The sequence below is a fragment of the Pelecanus crispus genome, chromosome 15, assembly GCF_030463565.1.
Source record: "Pelecanus crispus isolate bPelCri1 chromosome 15, bPelCri1.pri, whole genome shotgun sequence".
NCBI lineage: Eukaryota > Metazoa > Chordata > Aves > Pelecaniformes > Pelecanidae > Pelecanus > Pelecanus crispus.
This window is the reverse complement of record NC_134657.1, coordinates 2,440,928-2,454,348: the sequence shown is the minus strand read 5'-3', so window position 1 is coordinate 2,454,348 and position 13,421 is coordinate 2,440,928. Positions and strand designations below refer to the sequence as shown.

The 13,421-nt window shown below is 49.3% G+C and overlaps 1 protein-coding gene across 1 annotated transcript in view; it reads right to left on the bottom strand.

Moving 5' to 3' along the window:
* Positions 1–8,338: 8,338 nt before the first annotated feature.
* Positions 8,339–13,421, bottom strand: part of CROCC (ciliary rootlet coiled-coil, rootletin) — a 44,190-nt gene continuing 39,107 nt past the window's right edge. Inside the window, 3 exon segments of the mRNA XM_075721722.1 lie at positions 8,339–8,374; positions 9,103–9,243; positions 11,133–11,255. Of these exon segments, the coding sequence (XP_075577837.1) occupies positions 8,339–8,374; positions 9,103–9,243; positions 11,133–11,255 (300 nt within the window).

Here is a 13,421-nt window from a genome sequence, read left to right as displayed (position 1 = left end):
TTGCGTGGGAAATCTGATTTTCGAGAGCTTTTCTGATTTTTTTTTTTTGCGGGGGGGGGGGGGGGGGTGATTGCTCGGGGGGGTTCTGGTGATTTCAGCGGTTCCTGGCCATCCAGCCCTGGGCGCAGGAGGAGGGGCGGTGGGCGATGATTTTTGGGGTGCTTCAGGGTGTTCGGGGGTTGCGCAATGGCCGATCTGGGGGCAGTTTTGGGGGGAAATAGCGCAGCTTGGAGGGGGCTTAATTCAGGGGGGTCCTTATAGAAAAACGTGTGGCGTATAGGTGTTCGGGGCAAATTCCTGAGTCTCTTCCAGAAAATAATGGGTGTTTAGGGGCTGGATTTTGGGGCGCTGCCCCCTTCCCCTATAGAGAAGGGCGGAGGGGGGGTCCCTGCCGCCGTCCTGCTGCGTTCAGGTGCTCGGGGCTGGGGTTCCCCTATAGAAAGGGGGGTGGAGGGCGGGGTCTGCCTCACTTATGGGACATAGTGGGGGCTTTAGGGCTTCGGCCTGGGGAGTTTCCCCAGGTCTCTTATAGGAAATTGTGTACCGTAGCGCTCGTCTATAGTGCGCAGTTCATATAGCGTGTAGCGCTCGTCTATAGTGCGCAGCTCATATAGCGTGTAGCGCTCGTCTATAGCGCGCAGCTCTCATAGCGTGTAGCGCTCATATATAGCGCGCAGCTCTCATAGCGTGTAGCGCTCATATATAGTGCGCAGCTCTCGTATAGTGTGTAGCGCTCATATATAGGGTGCAGCTCTCATATAGCGTGTAGCGCTCATCTATAGCGCGCAGCTCTCATATAGTGTGTAGTGCTCATATATAGCGCGCAGCTCTCATAGAGTGTAGCGCTCATATATAGCGCGCAGCTCTCAAATAGCGTGTAGCGCTCGTCTATAGGGTGCAGCTCTCATATAGCGTGTAGCGCTCGTCTATAGCGCGCAGCTCATAGCGTGTAGTGCTCGTCTATAGCGCACAGCTCTCATATAGCGTGTAGCGCTCGTCTATAGTGTGCAGCTCTCATATAGCATGTAGCGCTCGTCTATAGCGCGCAGCTCTCACATAGTGCGTAGCGCTCATATATAGCGCGCAGCTCTCAAATAGCGTGTAGCGCTCGTCTATAGGGTGCAGCTCTCATATAGCGTGTAGCGCTCGTCTATAGCGCGCAGCTCATAGCGTGTAGTGCTCGTCTATAGCGCACAGCTCTCATATAGCGTGTAGCGCTCGTCTATAGTGTGCAGCTCTCATATAGCGTGTAGCGCTCGTCTATAGCGCGCAGCTCTCATAGAGTGTAGTGCTCATCTATAGCGCGCAGCTCTCATAGCGTGTAGCGCTCGTCTATAGCGCGCAGCTCTTATAGCGTGTAGCGCTCATCTATAGTGCACAGCTCTCATATAGCGTGTAGCGCTCGTCTATAGTGTGCAGCTCTCATATAGCATGTAGCGCTCGTCTATAGCGCGCAGCTCTCACATAGTGCGTAGCGCTCATATATAGCGCGCAGCTCTCAAATAGCGTGTAGCGCTCGTCTATAGGGTGCAGCTCTCATATAGCGTGTAGCGCTCGTCTATAGCGCGCAGCTCATAGCGTGTAGTGCTCGTCTATAGCGCACAGCTCTCATATAGCGTGTAGCGCTCGTCTATAGTGTGCAGCTCTCATATAGCGTGTAGCGCTCGTCTATAGCGCGCAGCTCTCATAGAGTGTAGTGCTCATCTATAGCGCGCAGCTCTCATAGCGTGTAGCGCTCGTCTATAGCGCGCAGCTCTTATAGCGTGTAGCGCTCATCTATAGTGCACAGCTCTCTTATAGCGTGTAGCGCTCATCTATAGCGCACAGCTCTCTTATAGCGTGTAGCGCTCATCTATAGCATGCAGCTCTCATATAGCATGTACCGCTCATATATAGCGCACAGCTCTTACAGCGTGTAGCACTCGTCTATAGCGCGCAGCTCATATAGCGTGTAGCGCTCGTCTATAGCGTGCAGCTCTTATAGCGTGTAGTGCTCCTCTATAGCGCGCAGCTCTCATAGCGTGTAGCGCTCATCTATAGTGCGCAGCTCTCATAGCGTGTAGCGCTCGTGTATAGCGCGCAGCTCTTACAGCGTGTAGCGCTCGTCTATAGCGCGCAGCTCTTATAGCGTGTAGCGCTCATATATAGCGCGCAGCTCTCGTATAGCGTGTAGCGCTCATATATAGGGTGCAGCTCTCATATAGCGTGTAGCGCTCGTCTATAGCGCGCAGCTCTCATATAGTGTGTAGTGCTCATATATAGCGCGCAGTTCTCATAGAGTGTAGCGCTCATATATAGCGCGCGGCTCTCATATAGCGTGTAGCGCTCATCTATAGCACGCAGCTCATAGCGTGTAGTGCTCGTCTATAGCGCGCAGCTCTCATATAGCGTGTAGCGCTCATCTATAGCGCACAGCTCTCAGAGTGTAGCGCTCCTCTATAGCGCGCAGCTCTCATAGCGTGTAGCGCTCGTCTATAGCGCGCAGCTCTCTCATAGCGTATAGCGCTCGTCTATAGCGCGCAGCTCCTATAGCGTGTAGCGCTCATCTATAGCGCACAGCTCTCTTATAGCGTGTAGCGCTCATATATAGTGCGCAGCTCTCATATAGCGTGTAGCGCTCATATATAGCGTGCAGCTCTCATATAGCGTGTAGCGCTCGTCTATAGCATGCAGCTCTCATATAGCGTGTAGTGCTCGTCTATAGCGCACAGCTCACAGTGTGTAGCGCTCATCTATAGCGCGCAGCTCTCATATAGCGTGTAGCGCTCGTCTATAGCGCGCAGCTCTCATAGCGTGTAGCACTCGTCTATAGCGCGCAGCTCTCACATAGTGTGTAGCGCTCGTCTATAGCGCGCAGCTCTCATATAGCATGTAGCGCACGTCTATAGCGTGCAGCTCTCATAGCGTGTAGCGCTCATCTATAGCACGCAGCTCATATAGCGTGTAGCGCTCGTCTATAGCGCGCAGCTCTCATAGCGTGTAGCGCTCATATATAGCATGCAGCTCTTATAGCGTGTAGCGCTTGTCTATAGCGCGCAGCTCTTACAGCGTGTCGCGCTCGTCTATAGCGTGCAGCTCTTATAGCGTGTAGCGCTCATCTATAGCACGCAGCTCTCATAGCGTGTAGCGCTCATATATAGCATGCAGCTCTTATAGCGTGTAGCGCTCGTCTATAGCGCGCAGCTCTTACAGCGTGTAGCGCTCGTCTGTAGCGCGCAGCTCATATAGCGTGTCGTGCTTGTATATAGCACGCAGCCATAGCGTGCAGCGCTCATATATAGCATGTAGCTCTCATGGCACGCAGCTCTTACATAGCATGTAGCACTCGTATATAGCACGCAGCTCTCATAGAGCGTGTAGCTCATATATAGCATGCAGCTTATATAATAAGAGCATGTAGTGCTCGTCTGTAGTGTGCAGCTCACATAGCACATGGCGCTCGTATATAGCACGCAGCTCGTCTATAGCACGCAGCTCATATAGCATGCAGTGCTCATATATAGCATGTAGCTCATGGCACGCAGCTCTTACATAGGGTGTAGCGCTCATATATAGCATGCAGCTCTCTGCAGCACTCATATATAGTGCACAGCTCAGCGTGCAGCGCTCGTATATGGCGTGTAGTGCTCGTATATAGCGTGTAGTGTTCGTATATAGCGTGTAGTGCTCGTATATGGCGTGCAGCTCTCAGCGTGTAGCGCTCATATATAGTGCGCAGCTCATAGAGCGCGTAGTGCTCGTATATAGCGTGTAGCACTCACACTCGTCTATAGCGTGCAGCTCATATAGCATGTAGCGCTCATATATAGCATGTAGCGCTTGTATATAGCATGCAGCTCTCATAGTGTGTAGCCCTCATCTATAGCACACAGCTCATATAGTGCGCAGCTCAGCGTGTAGCGCTCGTATAGTGCGCAGCTCATATAGTGCATAGTGCTCATATATAGCATGTAGCGCTCGTATATAGCGTGCAGCTCTTACATAGCGTGTAGCGCTCATCTATAGCACGCAGCTCATATAGCACGTAGTGCTCGTATATAGCATGTAGCGCTCGTATATAGTATGTAACGCTCGTATATAGCGCGCAGCTCAGCGTGTAGCGCTCATATAGCGTGCAGCTCTTATATAGCGTGTAGCGCTCATCTATAGCACACAGCTCATATAGCGCATAGCTCTCATATAGCGTGTAGCTCTCGTACATAGCATGCAGCTCTTATACAGTGTGCAGCTCGCTTATATTGCGCGCAGCTCCTATATAGCGTGTAGCTCACATACAGCGTGCGGTTCTCTTACATAGCATATAGCTTATATAGGGTGTAGTTCTCATGGCGTCTAGCTCGTATAGCATGCAGTTCTCTTACACAGCATGTAGCTTATATAGGGTGTAGTTCTCATGGCGTCTAGCTCGTATAGCATGCAGTTCTCTTACACAGCATGTAGCTTATATAGGGTGTAGTTCTCATGGCGTCTAGCTCGTATAGCATGCAGTTCTCTTACACAGCATATAGTTTATATAGGGTGTAGTTCTCATGGCGTCTAGCTCGTATAGCATGCAGTTGTCTTACATAGCATGTAGCTTATATAGGGTGTAGTTCTCATGGCGTCTAGCTCGTATAGCATGCAGTTCTCTTACACAGCATGTAGCTTATATAGGGTGTAGTTCCCATATAGCGTGTAGCTCAGCATGCAGCCCATATAGCATGTAACACATAGAGAGAACATGCGGTTCTCCTATAGCGTGTAGCTCATAGTATGCAGTTCTTACACAGCATGTAGCTTATATAGGGTGTAGTTCTCATATAGCATGCAGCTCATATACTGTGCAGCTCTTATATACCGTGCAGCTCTCGTACAGCGTGCCGCTCTCATACAGCACGTATAGCTCTCATACAGCTCTCGTAGCGCGCAGTTCTCATACAGCATGCAGTTCCCCCATATAGTGTGCAACCCATACAGCGCGCAGCTCAGTAGCTCGTTCTCTTATATAGGGTGCTGTTCTCATATAGTATGCAGCTTGCATATATAGTGTGTGGCGCTCTCATATAATGGGCAGCTCTCTATATTGTGCATACTGATATATATAGTGTGCAGCTCTATATTGTGCATGATATATATAGTGTACAGCTCTATTGTGCATACTCTTACATAGGGTGCAGCTCTATATTGTGCGTAGATATAGAGAGAGAGTGTGCAGCTCTATATTGTGCATACTGATATATATATATATAGGGTGCAGCTCTGTATTGTGCGTAGATATAAAGAGTGCAGCTCTATGCTGTGCATACTGATGTATATATATAGGGTGCAGCTCTGTATTGTGCATACTGATATATATATATAGGGTGCAGCTCTATATTGTGCATACTGATATATATATATATAGGGTGCAGCTCTTTATATTGTGCATACTGATATATATATATAGGGTGCAGCTCTATATTGTGCATACTGATATATATATAGGGTGCAGCTCTATATTGTGCGTACTGATACATATATATGTAGGGTGCAGCTCTATATTGTGCATACTGATATATATATATAGGGTGCAGCTCTATATTGTGCGTACTGATATATATATAGGGTGCAGCTCTATATTGTGCATACTGATATATATATAGGGTGCAGCTCTATATTGTGCGTACTGATACATATATATGTAGGGTGCAGCTCTACATTGTGCATACTGATTATATATATAGGGTGCAGCTCTATATTGTGCGTACTGATACATATATATAGGGTGCAGCTCTATATTGTGTGTACTGAGCTATATAGGGTGCAGCTGTATGTTGTGCATACTGATTATATATGTGTGCAGCTGTATATTGTGCATACTGAGCTATACAGGGTGCAGCTGTATGTTGTGCATACTGATACATATGCGCAGCTGTATGTTGTGCATACTGATACATATATATATAGGGTGCGGCTGTATGTTGTGCATGCTGATACATATATGTATAGGGTGCGGCTGTATGTTGTGCATGCTGATACATATATATATATAGGGTGCGGCTGTATGTTGTGCATACTGATACATATATGTATAGGGTGCAGCTGTATGTTGTGCATGCTGATACATATATGTATAGGGTGCGGCTGTATGTTGTGCATGCTGATACATATATGTATAGGGTGTGGCTGTATGTTGTGCATACTGATACATATATGTATAGGGTGCGGCTGTATGTTGTGCATGCTGATACATATACGTATAGGGTGCGGCTGTATGTTGTGCATGCTGATACATATATGTATAGGGTGTGGCTGTATGTTGTGCATACTGATACATATATATATAGGGTGCGGCTGTATATTGTGCATACTGATACATACATATGTAGGGTGTGGCTGTATGTTGTGCATGCTGATACATATATATATATAGGGTGCGGCTGTATGTTGTGCACGCTGATACATATATATATATAGGGTGCAGCTGTATGCTGTGCAGCTCCTTCCGCGCAGCTCCCCCGGCGCAGCGGGCGCAGGGTGCAGGTCTCGCACGCCGCAGGCGGTGCTGCAGCGGGCAGCGCTCCATACGGCGCAGCTCCTATAGCTCCTTATGGCCCGCGGTCGCTGTGCTGCAGCGCTGCCCGCCTGGCACCGCCGTTCGGGGTGGCCCCACGCCCCCGGGACGCCCCCGCTGCCCTCACGCTGGGGGCATTTTGGGGTGTCCCCCCCCCGTTCCCCAGGGGTTCAGCTTTAGGCGACCGCCCGGCTCCTATGGGCTCCTATAGGGATAACGGGCGGCGTTGGCGTGCGCGGGGCCGGGAGGGGGGCAGCACCCCCAAACGCCAGCCCTGCCGCTCCCCTCCAGCGCCGCCACCCTAGCCACAGGGCTCGCTGCGGGTGCTGCCTTATGGCAGTGTGCTCTAGCTCGTTGGTAGCTTTATTAGCACCTTTTTAGTCATTAATTTTCAATTATTTTTCATTATTATTTATTATTATTTTCCATTAATGTTCTTTTTACATTTTTATTTCAATATTTTAATGATTTTAAATTTTTAAATTATTAAATTTTAAATTTTTAAGTTACTTAAAAATAAAATAACAAAAATAAAATAGTAGTTATTTTATTTGTAATCATTTTTATTAATTTTTTATTGTTAATGCTATTGCTTTTATTAGCTTTGTTATTTTTATTCATTTTATTAATTGTATTACTTTTTATTATCTTTATTCTTTTTATTTTTTATTACTTTTTATTATCTTTATTTTTATTATTTTTATTACTTTCTATTATCTTTATTCTTTTTATTAATTTTATTACTCTTTATATTATTTTTAAGTTATTTTTCTTAATTTTTTCCTAAGTTTTTCTTAATTTTTTTCTTAAGTTTTCCAAAATTTTTTTCAATTTTTTTTCTTTTTTCTTAATTTTTTCTTAAATTTTTCAATTTTTTTAATTTTTCTTAAATTTTTCTTAAATTTTTCAATTTTTTCTTAATTTTTTCTTAAATTTTTTCTTAAATTTTTCTTAAATTTTTCTTAAATTTTTCTTAAATTTTTCAAATTTTTTCTTAATTTTTTCTTAATTTTTTCTTAATTTTTTCTTAAATTTTTTCTTAAATTCTTCTTAATTTTTTCTTAAATTTTTCAAATTTTTTTCTTAATTTTTTCTTAAATTTTTCTTAAATTTTTCAAATTTTTTTTCTTAAATTTTTCTTAAATTTTTCAAATTTTTTTCTTAATTTTTTCTTAAATTTTTCTTAAATTTTTCAAATTTTTTTTCTTAATTTTTTCTTAAATTTTTCAATTTTTTTTCTTAATTTTTTCTTAATTTTTTCTTAAATTTTTTCTTAAATTTTTCTTAAATTTCTCTTAAGTTTTTCTTAATTTTCATTAATGTTTTATTAATTTTTTATTATTGTTCAGGGGCCTGGATCAACCCTGGTGCCCCGACGCCCCCCCTTCGGGCACCCCCTCCCCCCCGGGGGGTTTACCCCCATTTATTGGCAACGATAAAACCCCGCTGCCGGCCGAGGCCAGCCCCAGCCCCCCGCCCCCCCTTTTGTTGGAAAAAGGGGGAAAACGGGGAAAAGCTGGGATGTGGGCAGCGGCGGGCGCGCGGGGAATAAATCCGGGGCGGAGGCAGGGCTGGCCTGCGGCTAAAAAAAGATTATTTCCAAATTTTTTGGTTAAAAATTAGAAAAATAGGGTGCCAGCCGCCCGCTGGGCCCCAGCCTGGGGCCGAAACGGGCGAGCGGCGGCTGGCGGGGCGCGCGGCTTTTCGGGGTGCAGAGGGCGGCGGGAGGCGGGGCGGGGGCTGGGGGCTTCTCGGGCCCCCCCCCGCCGGCTGCGGGGGCTGCGGGGGCTGCGGGGGCTGCGGGCCCTACGCGCTGCGGGGGGCAGGGGGCGGCTGCGGCACCTGGGGAGGGAGAGGGGGAGGGGGTGGGGGGGGCACCCTGGGGTCACCCCCCCCCGAGGTCCCCTCCCTGGGGTCACCTCCCTGGGGTCACCTTCCCCCAGGGTCACCCCCCCCCACCCCGGGCCTTCCCCCCCCCCCTCGGGGTCACCTCCCCCTGGGGTCCCCTCCCTGGGGTCACCCCCCCTGAGGTCACCTTTCCCTGGGGTCACCTTCCCTGGGGTCACCTCCCCCTGGGGTCACCCCCCCACTGGGGTCACCCCCCCCCCGGGGTCACCCTCCCCGGGGTCACCCTCCCTGGGGTCACCTCCCCCCCGGGGTCACCCCCCCCCGGGGTCACCCTCCCTGGGGTCACCTCCCCCCCGGGGTCACCCTCCCCGGGGTCACCCTCCCTGGGGTCACCTCCCCCTGGGGTCACCCCCCCACTGGGGTCACCCTCCCTGGGGTCACCCCCCCCCCGGGGTCACCTCCCCCCCGGGGTCACCCCCCCCCCCGGGGTCACCTCCCCCTGGGGTCACCCCCCCCCCGGGGTCACCCTCCCCGGGGTCACCCTCCCTGGGGTCACCTCCCCCTGGGGTCACCCCCCCACTGGGGTCACCCTCCCTGGGGTCACCCCCCCCCCCCGGGGTCACCTCCCCCTGGGGTCACCCCCCCACTGGGGTCACCCCCCCTGGGGTCACACCCTTGGGGTCACCCCCCCCCCCCCCCGGGGTCACCCCCCCGGGTGTCACCTGCTCCTCCGGGCCGCGGACGCGCAGGCGGGCCAGCTCCCGCTGCAGCTCCGGTGACACTGGGTGCCCTGGCGACACTGGGTGCCCTGGCGACACTGGGTGCTCCGGTGACGATGGGTGCTCCAGCGCCGACACCTGCGCCTGGGGGGGGTGGGGGGTGGGGGCTGTCACCCCAAAACTGGGCATCGGTGGGCCCCAGGGTGGGAAGAGCCCCAAAAAGAGCCCAGCACCATCCCCAGCGTCCTCCTGCACCAGGATGAGCCCCCAAAAAGAGCCCAGCACCATCCCCAGCATTCTCCTGCACCAGGATGAGCCCCCAAAAAGAGCCCAGCACCATCCCCAGCATTCTCCTGCACCAGGATGAGCCCCCAAAAAGAGCCCAGCACCATCCCCAGCATTCTCCTGCACCAGGATGAGCCCCCAAAAAGAGCCCAGCACCATCCCCAGCGTCCTCCTGCACCAGGATGAGCCCCCAAAAAGAGCCCAGCACCATCCCCAGCATTCTCCTGCACCAGGATGAGCCCCCAAAAAGAGCCCAGCACCATCCCCAGCGTTCTCCCCAGCGTTCTCCTGCACCAGGATGAGCCCCCAAAAAGAGCCCAGCACCATCCCCAGCGTCCTCCTGCACCAGGATGAGCCCCCAAAAAGAGCCCAGCACCATCCCCAGCGTCCTCCTGCACCAGGATGAGCCCCAAAAAGAGCCCAGCACCATCCCCAGCGTTCTCCTGCACCAGGATGAGCCCCCAAAAAGAGCCCAGCACCACCCCCAGCGTCCTCCCCAGCATCCTCCTGCACCAGGATGAGCCCCAAAAAGAGCCCAGCACCATCCCCAGCATCCTCCTGCACCAGGATGAGCCCCCAAAAAGAGCCCAGCACCATCCCCAGCGTCCTCCTGCACCAGGATGAGCCCCAAAAAGAGCCCAGCACCATCCCCAGCGTCCTCCTGCACCAGGATGAGCCCCCAAAAAGAGCCCAGCACCATCCCCAGCGTCCTCCTGCACCAGGATGAGCCCCAAAAAGAGCCCAGCACCATCCCCAGCATCCTCCCCAGCATCCTCCTGCACCAGGATGCGCCCCAAAAAGAGCCCAGCGTCCTCCCCAGCGTTCTCCTGCACCAGGATGAGCCCCCAAAAAGAGCCCAGCACCATCCCCAGCGTTCTCCTGCACCAGGATGAGCCCCCAAAAAGAGCCCAGCACCATCCTGGTGTAAGCACCAGCACCTCCCCAAGCTGGGAAGCACCCCAAAAAAGAGCCCAGCACCATCCCAGCAGCAGCATCTTCCCTGAACTGGGATGAGCCCAGCACCATCCCAGTGCCAGCATCTTCCCTGAACTGGGATGAGCCCAGCACCATCCCAGTGCCAGCATCTTCCCTGAACTGGGATGAGCCCAGCACCATCCCAGTGCCAGCATCTTCCCTGAACTGGGATGAGCCCAAAGAAGAGCCCAGCACCATCCTGGTGTAAGCGCCAGCACCTCCCCAAGCTGGGAAGCACCCCAAAAAAAAGATCCCAGCAGCAGCATCTTCCCGGAACTGGAATGAGCCCAAAAAAGAGCCCAGCACCAGCATCCTCCCAGCAAAGGCAAGCTGGGATGAGCCCAAAAAAGGGCCCAGCACCATCCTGCTGCAAGCACCAGCACCTCCCCAAGCTGGCGAGCACCCCAAAAAAGGGCCCAGCACCATCCTGCTGCAAGCACCAGCACCTCCCCAAGCTGGCGAGCACCCCAAAAAAGGGCCCAGCGCCATCCTGCTGCAAGCAGCAGCACCTCCCCAAGCTGGCGAGCACCCCAAAAAAGAGCCCAGCGCCATCCTGCTGCAAGCACCAGCACCTCCCCAAGCTGGCGAGCACCCCAAAAAAGGGCCCAGCGCCATCCTGCTGCAAGCAGCAGCACCTCCCCAAGCTGGCGAGCACCCCAAAAAAGAGCCCAGCACCATCCTGCTGCAAGCAAAACCTGCAGGGAGCAGGTGGGCAGCACCCAGGGGTGCCACGGCCGGCACCCAGCCCCGCGGGCGAGCCCGGGGGCACCCACCTGCAGCAGGCGGAGGCGGTGCTGAGCCCCCGCCAGCTCCCGCTCGGCCGAGCCCGGCGAGCAGCCCCTCTGCGCCCGGAGCCCCGGCGAGGCCGCCTGCGCCCGCAGCTTCTCCCGCTCCACCTGCGCCACGGGAGGGGACACGGCACGGGTGGGGGGCTGCACCCCGCGCCCCTCGCTGCGGCGCAGGGGAGGCGTGCGAAAATACGTGTGCAACGCGTAAGAGTGATACAGTGCGTGTGTCATATCCATAACATGTACGTTACGTAGCATACATAACATAGACATGTGTGATATATTTTGTGTATAAAATATAACATGTTATATATAACATAGAAATGTATGTTACATATAAAACATATTTTGCACATAAAATATACCGCACATGTTATATATAACATAGAAGTGTATGTTACTTATAAAACATATTTTGCACATAAAATATACCGCATATGTTATATATAACATAGAAGTGTATGTTACTTATAAAACATATTTTGCACATAAAATATACCGCATGTTATATATAACATAGAAATGTATGTTACATATAAAACATATTTTGCACATAAAATATACCACATGTTGTATGTTATATATAACATAGAAATGTATGTTACATATAAAACATATTTTGCACATAAAATATACCGTATATGTTATATGTAATATATAACATAGAAATGTATGTTACATATAAAACATATTTTGCACATAAAATATACCACATATGTTATATGTAATATATAACATAGAAATGTATGTTACATATAAAACATATTTTGCACATAAAATATACCGTATATGTTATATGTAATATATAACATAGAAATGTATGTTACATATAAAATATATTTTGCGTATAGAATCTAACATATAAACCAGATTTTTTACATGTAAACATGTATTTTAAATGTGATATATTGGTTATATAAGTTATATGAATATTAAATATATACATTTATAAATAATATAAACAAATATTATAAATATATAAAATATTTACATGTAAAAAAAAAATCATAGACTCGTTTAGGTTGGAAAAGACCTTTAAGATCATCCAACCCAACCGTTAACCCAACACTGCCAAGCCCACTGCTAAACCAATTAAGCCAATAATACATATTTACATGTAAAATATATGTTTACATGTGAAACATATGATGTAAAATATATAGTACATATAAACTATGTATCACACATGAGAGATATCACAAATGAAAGCTATGAGATACGAGCTCTATCACATATGATACAGCACGAGATATATCTCATGAGATACATCACATTAAATACGTTTTACATATAAAATATATGTATTACAGATAATATCTCTAATTTTTACATATAATATATATATTTTAAGTGCCTAGAGACTCTGTGCATAGCAGAGCAGCATGCAGCATACGTATATAAAGTGTCTATGCCTGGAAAGCAATAAAGCACTAGTGGTAGGCTGGCCTCCAGCAGCGCCAGGGGAGGTTTAGATTGGATTTTAGGAAAAATTTCTTCACAGAAAGAGTGGTCAAGCACTGGAACAGGCTGCCCAGAGAGGTGGGGGAGTCCCCATCCCTGGAGGGGTTCAAAAAACGGGCAGAGGTGGCACTTGGGGACATGGTTTAGTGGGCACGGGGGTGTTGGGGTGATGGTTGGACGGATGATCTTAGAGGGCCTTTCCAACCTTAGTGATTCCCAGTTTTTACTTTCATTAAAAAATAATCCAGCCAGCAAGCCAGGAAACATGAAATTATGACTCTGCCCTTCATTGGTTCAGTGGTGGCCTTGGCAGTGTTGGGTTAATGGTTGGACTGGGTGATCTTAAAGGGCTTTTCCAACCTCAACGGTTCAATGGTTGCATGGTTGGACTGATCTTAGAGATCCTTTCCAACCTTAGTGATTCCCAGTTTTTACTTTCATTAAAAATAATCCAGCCACCAAGCCAGGAAACACGAAATTATGACTCTACCCTGAACTGGTTCAGTGGTGGCCTTGGCAGCGTTGGGTTGATGGTTGGACTGGATGATCTTAAAGGGCTTTGCCAACCTCAACGGTTCAATGGTTGCATGGTTGGACTGATCTTAGAGATCCTTTCCAACCTTAATGATTCCCAGTTTTTACTTTCATTAAAAATAATCCAGCCACCAAGCCAGGAAACACAAAATTATGACTCTACCCTGAACTGGTTCAGTGGTGGCCTTGGCAGCGTTGGGTTGATGGTTGGACTGGGTGATCTTAAAGGGCTTTGCCAACCTCAACGGTTCAATGGTTGCATGGTTGGACTGATCATCT